The 12,240-nt window shown below is 37.0% G+C and overlaps 1 protein-coding gene across 3 annotated transcripts in view; it reads right to left on the bottom strand.

Moving 5' to 3' along the window:
• The window catches only part of LOC309856865 (cullin-4B-like), a 124,328-nt gene that overhangs the window by 73,984 nt on the left and 38,104 nt on the right, over positions 1-12,240 (bottom strand). For 2 of the 3 annotated variants that reach the window (XM_082718630.1, XM_082718631.1), the window contains 3 exons: positions 11,812-12,004; positions 10,840-10,944; positions 10,032-10,142 (listed from right to left, as the gene is read on the bottom strand). In XM_082718630.1, the coding sequence (XP_082574756.1) occupies positions 10,032-10,142; positions 10,840-10,944; positions 11,812-12,004 (409 nt within the window). The remainder of the gene's footprint in view (positions 1-10,031; positions 10,143-10,839; positions 10,945-11,811; positions 12,005-12,240) is intronic. The other variant, XM_082718632.1, reaches the window with a different exon arrangement.

The raw sequence follows: 12,240 nt of genomic DNA, 5'->3' as shown, positions 1-12,240 counted from the left end.
AAAAGAAAGCTGTATCTGAAAAATAAGCAGTGAGCCAATGCCTGGAGCTCATTATACTATTTTTCCCTGGTGTTGTAATTTTACAGTCTTATGGGGTCCCAAAGTTGTCATCCTCTTGTTCTTCAGGCCTGTCTTCTGGGGGAGGGGCCTGCCATGCTGTTTCTCAGGCAACCCTGCTTCAGTGGAGTTGCCTTGCCCCTCTGGCAGGAGGAAGAATGGGCTCAGTGGAAACTGGTCTTTTGAGTGTTTGTTCTCTGGCAGCTTTAGGCCCCTTTTCTGAGGGTCAGAGCAAAAATAGCCACACCCAAATTTCTGTCCCAAAGCAGAAAAATCAGTGTGCTCTCTTCACCAAACTCTGCAGGACACACAGTCTCAGCTTCTGTCTGTGCCATTGAAAACTGCAGTCTCCCAAAGTGTGCACCCTCTGGACTCTCTGAGAGGTCATCCTAGCTGTGTAGGCTTGTCCCTGTCTTCTTGCTTTAAAACCGTTAGTGGCAGAGGGCTTGTGTGTGCACCCACAGCTCCTGGGTCCTATCTAGGTGCTGCTTTAAAGCCCTTTCCTCTCTGTTGCCGCTCTTCATTTTTTTTTTTTTTTTTTTTTTTTTTTGGCCTGGTCTCCAGTGTAGGATGCTTTTGTGTTCCACTGTTGTATCACTTGCCGTGTGCCAGCTTCTGAAGTTTCCCTTCCCCTTCTGTCTTCCAATATCTCCCCACAGATTATGAATCAGCCTTTCCTACCTTTGGACACACGGTATTTTCTACTTGTAGAGATACAGATAAATATTCTTACATCTCAGGCTGATTTTGTAGGTGTTCAGAATGGTTTGGTAGATATCCAGCTAAACTTTAGGGGACCAAGTGAAATCTTCCACCTTCTTGCCAACAAAGTTTGACAGTTTCACGACTTCTTTGCCATGTGGGTGCCTTTTATTTAGTGTTGTGTCTGATTGCTGAGGCCAGGACTTCCAGTATTTGTTGAACAACAGCAGTGAGAGGAGACCTCCCTGTCTTGTTCCCGTCCTTTTCCTTAGAAGAAACGCTCTTTGGTGTACCCCACTGAAGATGGGTATTTTGTATATGATCTTTATGATACATTGAGGTATGTTCCCTCTATCCCAGTGCTGTTGAAGGTTTTTATCAAGGATGATCTATTTTGTCAAATGTGTATTCTGCATCTATTGAGAGGATCATATGGTTCTTGCTGTTCCTTTCATTAATGTGTATATATTAATGATTGTTTTGAAGCTGTTGAGCCACCCTTATAGCGCAAGAATAAATCCCACATGGTTGTGGTAAATAGTCCATTTCCTGTACTCATGCATCTGATTAGCTAGTAGCTTACTGAGAACTTTTCCTTTAATTTCATTGGAGATATTGGTAATTCTCTGGGACTGGCTTTTTTATATTTATCACAAACTGAACCAATCTCAGGTCCTGAGGCTACTTTCCTGGAATAAAATTACACTAAGCTACAGTATGCCATGATCCTCCCACATTCCAAAGGGCCATTGCAGGTCCACACTGTGCCAGGTCCATAAAATTTGGAGTTCTGAAACACAGGCACACACCAGAGATAAAACACAGGAAGAAAAGTGCTGGTTGGCAGGCATATATAGCTTGGCACAAGGTGAAGGCAGGGACCTGATAAAAATCTGGGCCACAAGAGCAGAGACTGTTTGCTCTTCTGTAAGGGCTTCCTGGGGATTGGCAGGTAGGAACTGTCTGCTACAGAGATGAGAGAGTACAGAGACACCATTGTACCCCCACCCAACAACACTGACTTCCTTCACTGAGAAACACATGCCACCAGTGCAGGCTGAGGCCTGCACTTACACCAAGGCCCACCACTTTGTGCTCTGCAGGTGCATCATTCCTACGGTTGTGCATATGAGAACAAACACAGAAGGCCCCACCACCAGAAGATGAACACAAACTCCTCACAAGCACCAAGACTGCTGATCATAGAGTGCTACAAAGCTGCAGCTCTAGGGGAAATGAGATCTATCTTCTTTTAGCAACCAGAACAAAACACACCTACTTAAAACTGCCACTTGATGCTGCACAAGGTCCAAATACTCCATATTGTAGTGAAGAGAAACTCTGCAGAGGACTGACCTGAGGAAAGCAGCCAATACATACGAGCAGAATGTACACTATGAAACACTTCCTAAAGCACCAGGTCCAAGATAGTTATAGGACTCTTCCTAATATACTACCATTAATTAATTATTAATGAATTCTTATTACCATCAATACTAACTCATTACTATTATTCTCAGGAGGAGGAATATAACAAGCTTCCCTAAAACACACACACACACACACACACACACACAGAGTGATCTACACAAAATGACAAGATAAAAGAATTCACCCTAAAAGAAAGAACAGGAAGAGACAATGGCCAGGGACCTAAACAAAACAGATATATACACCATGACTGAACCAGAATTTAAAATATAATCATAAGGATACTAGCTGTACTTGAGAAAATCATAGAAGACACGAGAGAATCCCTTATTGCAGAGATCAAACAATAAAAAACTAGTCAGAGTTAAATATAAAATGCTGTAAAATTTTTCAAAAAATGACTGGTTATCACAACAAAGAATATTGATGAAGAAAAAGAATGAATCAGTGACACAGAATAATAATTATGGGAAATCATGCAGATGAAAAGAAGAGGGAAAGAGAAGTATTTGGGCACAAATGTACACTTATGAACTCAGGAACTACGTAACAAAAACACTCATATCATAGGAGTCCCAGAAGAAAGAAAAGAGAGAAAAGTGAAGACAACAGGTTAATTTAATCAATTTGTTGCTGAAAACATTCATAATCTGGGGAAGGAAAGAGATATCCAAATCCAGAAAGGACAGAGAATTCCCTTCAAATTCAACAAAGATGGCCAACACCACTTTTTCACAGTAAACTTTGCAAAATATAGAGATAATCCTGCAAGCAAAAGGAAAAAGAAGTCCTAATCAATAAGGAAAGACAAATCAGATACACAGCAGATTGGTCCACCAAAACCAGACAGATCAGAAGAAAGCAGCAAGATATACAGAACATGCTGAAGATGAAAGATATGCCACCATGAAATGGATGCATTCCCAGAAAAATATAAACTACCAAAATTGAACCAGGAAGAAATCCACAACCTGAACAGACTGATACCTAATAACGAGATTGAAGCAGTGATAAAAAAAAACTCCCAAAATTTCATTTCTTTTTTTTTTCTTTGGTGGGGGAGGTTTTTGATCACAGCTTCAATCTCGTTATTAAATATCAGTCTTGCCATTTGCGACAACATGGATGGAACTAGAACATACCGTGCTTAGCGAAGTAAGTCAAGCAGAGAAAGATCTCCCTGATATGAGGAAGTGGTGATGCAACATGGAGGCTTAAGTGGGTAGAAGAAGAATCAATGAAACAAGATGGCATTGGGAGGGAGACAAACCATAAGTGACTCTTAATCTCACAAAACAAACTGAGAGTTCCTGGGGAAGGGGAGGTTGGGAGAAGGCAGTGGGATTATGGATATTGGGGAGGGTATGTGCTTTGGTGAGTGCTGTGAAGTGTGTAAACCTGGTGATTCACAGACCTGTACCCCTGGGGATAAAAATATATGTTTATAAAAAATAAAAAATTATATTAAAAAACAAACAAACAAACAAAAAACCTCCCAAAAACAAGAGCCCAGGACCTGATGGATTCCTTGGGGAATCCTACCAAACTTTCAAAGAAGAAATAACACCTATTCTCCTGAAGCTGTTTCAAAACATTGAAGCAGAAGGAAAACTTCCAGACTCTTTCTATGAAGCCAGCATTACCCTGATCCCGAAACCAGGCAAAGACCCTACCAAAAAGGAGAACTGCAGACCAATATTACTGATGAATATGGATGCTAAGATTCTCAACAAGATCCTAGCCAACAGGATCCAACAGCACATTAAAAAGATTATCCACCATGATCAGGTGGGATTCATCCCTGGACTACAAGGATGGTTCAACATTCGCAAATCAATCAATGTGATACAACAAATTAATATGAGAAGAGAGAAGAACCACATGGTCCTCTCAATCGATGCAGAAAAAGCATTTGACAAAATCCAGCATCCCTTCCTGATTAAAACACTTCAAAGTATAGGGATAGAGGGAACATTTCTGAACCTCATCAAATCTATCTATGAAAGACCCACAGCATATATCATCCTCAATGGGAAAAAGCTTGCATCCTTCCCATTGAGATCAGGAACAAGACAAGGATGCCCACTTTCACCACTCTTGTTCAACATAGTATTAGAAGTGCTAGCAACAGCAATCAGACAACAAAGAGAAATAAATGTATCCAAATGGGTAAGGAAGAAGTCGAACTCTCTCTCTTCACAGATCACACGATTCTTTATATGGAAAACCCAAAAGACTCCACCCCCAAACTACTAGAACTCATACAGCAATTCAGCAACGTGGCAGGATACAAAGTCAATGTGCAGAAATCAGTGGCTTTCTTATACACTAACAATGAAAATACAGAAAGGGAAATTAGAGAATCAATTCCATTTACTATAGCACCAAGAACCATAAGATACCTGGGAATAAACCTAGCCAAAGAGGTAAAGGATCTGTACTTGAGGAACTACAGAACACTCATGAAAGAAATTGAAGAAGATACAAAAAGATGGAAGACCATTCCATGCTCTTGGATCGGAAGAATAAACATTGTTATAATGTCGATACTGCCTAGAGCAATAAATACTTTTAATGCCATTCTGATCAAAATTCCACCGGTATTCTTCAAAGAGCTGGAGCAAATAATCCAAAAATTTGTATGGAATCAGAAGAGACCCCGAATCACTAAGGAAAGGTTGAAAACAAAAATAAAGCTGGGGACATCACGTTACCTGATTTCAAGCTTTATTACAAAGCTGTGATCACCAAGACAGCATAGTACTGGCATAAAAACAAACACATAGACCAGTGGAACAGATTAGAGAGCCCAGATATGGACCCTCAACTCTATGGGCAATTAATCTTCGACAAAACAGGAAAAAATATACAGTGGAAAAAAGACAGTCTCTTCAATAAATGGTGCTGGGAAAACTAAACAGCTATATGTAGAAGAATGAAATTCGACCATTCTCTTACACCGTACACAAAGATAAAATCAAAATGGATAAAAGACCTCAACGTGAGACAGGAATCCATCAGAATCCTAGAGGAGAACATAGGCAGTAATCTCTTCGATATCAGCCACAGCAACTTCTTTCAAGATATGTCTCCAAAGGCAAAGGAAACAAAGCGAAGATGAGCTTTTGGGACTTCATCAAAATCAAAAGCTTCTGCACAGCTAAGGAAACTGTCAAGAAAACAAAGAGGCAACCCACGGAATGGGAGAAGATATTTGCAAATGACAGTACAGACAAAAGGTTGATATCCAGGATCTATAATGAACTCAAACTCAACACAGCCAAACATATCAAAAAATGGGAAGAAGATATGAACAGAGGCTTCTCCAATGAAGACATACAAATGGCTATCAGACACATGAAAAAATGTTCATCATCACTAGCCCTCAGGGAGATTCAAATTAAAACCACATTGAGATATCACCTTACACCAGTTAGAATGGCCAAAATTAGCAAGACAGGAAACAACATGTTTGGAGAGGATGTGGAGAAAGGGGAACCCTCTTACACTGTTGGTGGGAATGCAAGTTGGTGCAGCCTCTTTGGAGAACAATGTGGAGATTCCTCAAGAAATTAAAAATAGAACTTCCCTATGACCCTGCAATGGCACTACTGGGTATTTACCACAAAGATACAGATGTTGTGAAAAGAAGGGCCACCTGTACCCCAATGTTTATAGCAGCAATAGCCACGGTCGCCAAACTGTGGAAAGAACCAAGATGCCCTTCAATGGACGAATGGATAAGGGACATGTGGTCCATATACACTATGGAGTATTATGCTTCCATCAGAAAGGATGAATACCCAACTTTGGCAGCAACATGGACAGGACTGGAAGAGATTATGCTAAATGAAATAAGTCAAGCAGAGAGAGTTAATTATCATATGGTCTCACTTATTTGTGGAGCATAACAAATAGCATGGAGGAAAAGGGGTGTTGGAAAGGAGAATGGATGTGGAGAAATTGGAAGGGGGGCGTGAACCATGAGAGGTTAAGGACTCCGAAAAACAATCTGAGGGGTTTGAAGTGGCGGGGGGGGGGGGGCAGGAGGTTGGGTTACCCGGTGGTGGGTATTATGGAGGGCACGGTTGCATTGAGCACTGGGTGTGGTGAAAAAATAATGAATACTGTTTTGCTAAAAATAAATTAATTAATTTATAAGAAAAAAAAAGAAAGAAAGATATGCGACCTTTTCCAGCAAGGCTCTCATTCAGAATAGAAAGAGAGATTAAAAGTTCATCACACCAAAACAAGTAAATAATAAAAAATAAATAAAGGAGTTCGTGACCACTAAACAAGCACTGCAGGAAATTGACAGGGGACTCTGAGTGGCAAAAACAAAAACAAACAAAAAGACAGCAAACAAAAGCAACAGACTAGAAAGGACCAGAGAACACTACCACAATACCAACTCCATAGATAATACAACAGTACTAAACTCATATTTACTCAATAATTTTTCCAAATGTAAATGGTCTAAATATTCCAATCAAGAGACATGAGATATAAGAATGAATTAATAAAAAAAAAGTTTGCTCCCTACAAGAGAATCATTTTAGACCTAAAGATATCTGAAGATTGAGAGCTAGAGGATGGAGAAACATCTATAATGCTAATGGATGTCAAAAGAAAGCTTAAGTAGCCATCCTATTATCAAACTAGATTTTAAAACACACAGTGACAAGATCTGAGGAATGGTACCACATCTTAATTAAAGGTTCTATCCATCAAGAAGATCTAACAATTGCAAATATTTATGTACCCAACATGGAAGCAGCCAAATATGCAAATCAATTAATCACAAACATAAAGAACTTCTTGGTTATAAAAACCCTCAAAAATTAGGTTTAGTGGGAGCACACCTCAGCACATACAGCCCAAAATGAACGATCCACAGCTAAGACCATCCTCAATGGGGAAAAACTGATAGCTTTTCTTCATAGTTAGGAACATGACAAGGATGTCCACTCTGACCACTGTTATTTAAAATAGTGCTAGAAGTTCTAGACACAGAAATCAGACAACAAAAAGAAATAAAAGGCATCCAAATCGGCAAGGAATTAAGTCAAATTTTTGCTCTTCTCAGACCACATGATGCTCTATTTAGAAATCCCAAAAGACTCCACCTGAATGTTGGTAGAACTGATACATAAATTCAATAAAGTCTCAGGGTACAATATCAACATACAGAAATCTGTTTTATTTCTATACAGAAAAAATGAAGCAGCAGAGAAATCAAGGAATCAATGCCATTTACAACTGCACCAAAAAGAAGATACCCAGAAACAAAACTAAAGAGGTAAAAGGTCTGCTCTCCAAACACTACAGAACACTGATGAAAGAAACTGAGGACAGAAGACACAGAAAAGCATTCTATGTTCATGGACTGGAAGAACACCGTTAATATGTCTATACTACCGAAAGCCATCTACACATTCAAAGCAATCCCTATCAAAGTAACAACAATGTTTTGCTTTTTTTTTTTTTTTCACAGAGCTAGAACCAACTATCCTAAAACATGAGTGGAACCACAAAATATCCCAAATAACCAATATAACACAGAAAAGGAAAGTCAAAACTGGAGGCATCATTACTCCAGACTTCAAGGTCTATCACAAAGCCATGATCATATCAAGACGATATGGTACTGGCACAAAACAAACACATAGAGCAATGGAACAGAAGAAACAAACCAAAATGGACCCACAAAAATCTGATCAACTAATCTTCAACAAAGCAAGAAAGAATATCCAATGGAAAAAATATACATTCAACAAATTGTGTTGGGAAAATTGGACAGCCATAGTGTCCAGAGTACACTGTGTCACTTTCTTACACCATACACAGAGATAAGCTCATGAAACAGAATAGAAAACCCAGAGTGGACCCACAGAGATCTGGTCAACTAGTCTTCAACAAAGCAGGGAAGAATATTCAATGAAAAATGACAGTCTCTTCAACAAATGGTCTTGGGGAAACTGGAAATCCACATGCAGAAGAATGAAACTGAACCATTCTCTTATACCATACATGATGATAAACTCAAAATATATGAGAGACCTCAGTGTGAGACAGGAATCCATCAAAATCCTAGAGGAGAATGCAGGCAGCATCCTCTTCAACATCAACTTAATTTCTTACCAGACACATCACCAGAGCCAAGGAAAGCAGAAGCAAAAATGAACTTTCTGGACTTCATCAATATAAAAAGCTTCTGCACAGCAAAGGAAACAAATCTAAAAGACAATCTACAGAATGGGAGATGATATTTTAAAATGCCGTATCTTACAAATGGTTAGTATTCAAAATCCATAAAGAACTTATAAAACTCAACAACCAAAAAAACCTGATAATCCAGTTAAGAAATGAGCAGAAGATCTGAACAGACAATTTTCCAAAGAAGTCTTACAGATAGCTAACTGACATGGGTAAAGAGAAATTAGGGAAAGAGAAATCAAAACTACAATGAGATACCACCTCACACTTTTCATATTGTCAAAAATTAACAACATTGGAAATAACATATTGGTGAGTATGTGGAGAAAGGGGAACCATCTTACAGTCTTGGTGGGAACGCAAACTGGTGCAGCCACTCTGGAAAACAGTATGGAGTTTCCCCAGAATTGCTCAACAGTATGGAGTTTCCCCAGAATTGATATAAAAACACAGATTCAAAAGGGTTATATACAACCTGATGTTTACAGTCACATTACCAACAATAGCTAATGGAATTGTGGAATTTAAGAAACAAAAGAGAAAGGGAAAAGAGAGACAAATCATTAAACGGAGTTTTAACTCTAGAAAACTGATGGTTTCCAGAGGGGATATGGGTATGAGGATGTGTTAAATGGGTGTTGGGAAATAAGGAGAGCACTTCCTGTGATGATCACTTAGTGCTGTATATAAGTGATGTGTCAATAAATTCTACTCTTGAAAAATGTATTACTTCATGTTACTTCACTAGAATTAAAAAAAAAAAAAAAGGTTGGGACGCCTGGGTGGCTCAGTTGGTTGGGCAGCTGCCTTCGGCTCACGTCATGATCCCAGAGTCCCGGGATCGAGTCCCACATCGGGCTCCTTGCTCGGCAGGGAGCCTGCTTCTCCCTCTGCCTCTGCCTGCCATTCTGTCTGCCTGTGCTCGCTTTCTCCCTCTCTCTCTCTGATAAATAAATAAAATCTTTAAAAAAAAAAAAGGTTGAAAGAAAAGAAAGAAATTAATGAGAGCTTCTAATGTTGTTTCAAACTCTTCAATAATTCTTCTGCTTGTAGGATATAAAACAGTATCACAGACAAAGTCTACAAGGTCAAGCAAAATCTGATTGTAGTTAACTTCTTAGTTCAGTTTTTAGGACAGCTGCCATATGTTCGTCCTCTCTAATTATTCTGACTTCCCAGCTGTTCAAACTGTAGCATGAACTGTACCTCTGCCTTCATTATCAGAATTTCTGAATTTTCATATCTCATTTCAATTATGCTTCCCTAAGAAACTGTCTTCAATTTCCTGAGTAGGTAAAGCCTTCATTCTTCTCTCATTCTTGCTCTCTCTCTTTTTTAAACTTTTATTTGCTACTGATCCCAGCTTACATGTACGAAGTTTAGCCAATATACGAAATTTGTAAATATAAAATTAAAATATTTCTCCTGTGGGATCACAAAGATGAGAAAGCTGCAAAATATATGCACATATTTGAATGATCATATTAATGTAGTAGCTCTGAAGGTACTAAGTAAACAGATATATAAAACAAAGTGATACACAGAGATGAAGTCATTGCTTTCCATGCAGATTCATGAACCCCCAAAATGACTGCAATAAACACTAAATATGCCAAGATATATACCTTGTTTAAGTTTAGACAGCATTGATTTTTCAGCATCCACTGAAGCACTTTTGCCAAGTAAAAGACGTTTGGCTAAATCTTTTTTGTAGAAGGCTTCAAAAATATCTTTCCCTGTAATATTTAAAGAAAAATACCTCAATGCAGACTTGGAAAATACAAAATGATAATACCAGATGCCAATTAAATGACATATTATAACCAATAATATCTGAGAATCATGTAAATAACAGCAAAAACAAGTGGTCACATTACCTGATTGCATTTATATGAAATATCTCAAAGTACATAAAATTATTTGGAACAGACAAATTTTGGTTGCCAGAAGATGAAGGCAAGAAGAAAATGACAAGTGATTGCTTAATTTGTAGGAAGTTTATGACTAAAGAGTTTCAAACTAAGTAATTGTGATGTCTGTCCAACACTGTGAACATACTTGCTGTCACTGAATTTAAAAAATTTAAGTTATCACTTTTACCACCATAAAAAATTATTTGAATTCAATTTCTATTGGGATCTGCACATTAACTTCTTTAGATTTTTCCACAAATGTTATTGTTGCTTTAAACATTTATTTATTTTTTAAAAGATTTTATATAATTATTTGAGAGAGAGAGAGAGAGAGAGAGAGAGAGCATGAGCAGGGGAAGAGGGAGACACCGACACTTCACTGAGCAGAAAGTCCTATGTGAGGCTTGATCCCAGGACCCTGGGATTGTGACCCAAGCTGAAAGCAATCAATTAACCAACTGAGCAAACCAGGTCTCCTGTTTTAAATTTTTAAAGAGCCAATTTAAACCAAACTACTCACCATTAATGAACCTAAATAAAATTATTACTTTATCTAATAATTCTTCAAGTTCTTCATCTGTAGCTTCTTTGTTACCTGCACGGAGTTTTGAATCCACGTACTTTGCTAAAATGTAAAACATAATTTTCTAAGTAATGTCATATTTCCAAATATATACTATAAACAAAAACCATTCCTTCAAATAAATACTTTCCTCCTGAGCCACATGCATCAATTTTCATAAAACAGAAAGTGGATAAATAAATTGATGGATAGAAGAATGGAAGGAAAATAAAAGACAAAATAAATGCCTTTAATATTTCTATAACCTCCATGTCCAAATGTTATAATAAAGTCATTTCTTCCATCCCTTGCTCCCAATCTTTTTTAAAAATTGTAAGATATGTACCCCTGGGGATAAAAAATATATGTTTATAAAAAATAAAAAATTAATAAAAGAAAGTGAAACATCAAAAAAAATTGTAAGATATTATATAAAATTGAGATATGCCAACCCCAAAATCTTAAAGATTTACTAAGTGTTAAATATATTCATTTTAAGGAACAAAAGAATATCAATTTGGTATTTTGTTTCAACTTTCAGAAAGTATGTCAATAAAAAGAAATAACTTAAAATATAAAATCATTAAGTTTTGTGGGACTAAGGAAACCTTTCCCTTACTTTAAAAAATATGAACAAGAAAAAGAAGTGGGCCTATCTATAATTTTTTCGTTTCATCTACTGATTTTTTAAAAAAATGCTAAATTTATAATAAGCTAAAGAATCAGAAGTTTCTGAAGTGCTGGATTTCTATTAGTTAAACAAAGGAACAATGTCTTGTGTACACTAAACTTGAGAGAAATAGTTTATTAAAATCACTGATAATCTTGCAATGTTATGATAAATTAGAAGATAAACTGAATTCTTATAATGTAACTTAAAATAGATGAAATAAAAAATAAAATACATATTCATAAAATTGAAAACCATACCTAGAAGCTCAGCTGGCTTGTTAGGTCTTTTATTTATAAATGTTTCAAAAGCATCTTTCATGGCAACAATAAACTTTTCATTCTTCAGAAAAGATGTTTCAATAATAAAATCAATCTTATCTTTAAAATTCAGAAGTTCTTGCACCATTGTCTTATCTTTCACAGGATTAGTCATTATGCTGTTACCAAATTTCTGAAAAATACAATTACCTTATTATTATTACACAGCAGGTAAAACACCATTGAAAATTTATCTTCATTATAAGAAAATCTCAGAATAGCAAATATGCAGAAAACATCTAAAGAAAAAAGTATTGCTAGATAAAGAGAAAATACTCTGGAAATTAAGCCAATAGAAATAAATGTAAACTAAATGATTCTCTGAGTAGAAGACTATCAAGAAACATGTCAGAAATGGAAGTCTATGAA

The sequence above is a fragment of the Mustela nivalis genome, assembly GCF_964662115.1.
Source record: "Mustela nivalis genome assembly, chromosome: Y".
Lineage (NCBI taxonomy): Eukaryota > Metazoa > Chordata > Mammalia > Carnivora > Mustelidae > Mustela > Mustela nivalis.
The sequence above is the reverse complement of the archived record's forward strand: the minus strand, read 5'-3'. Positions and strand labels throughout refer to the sequence as shown.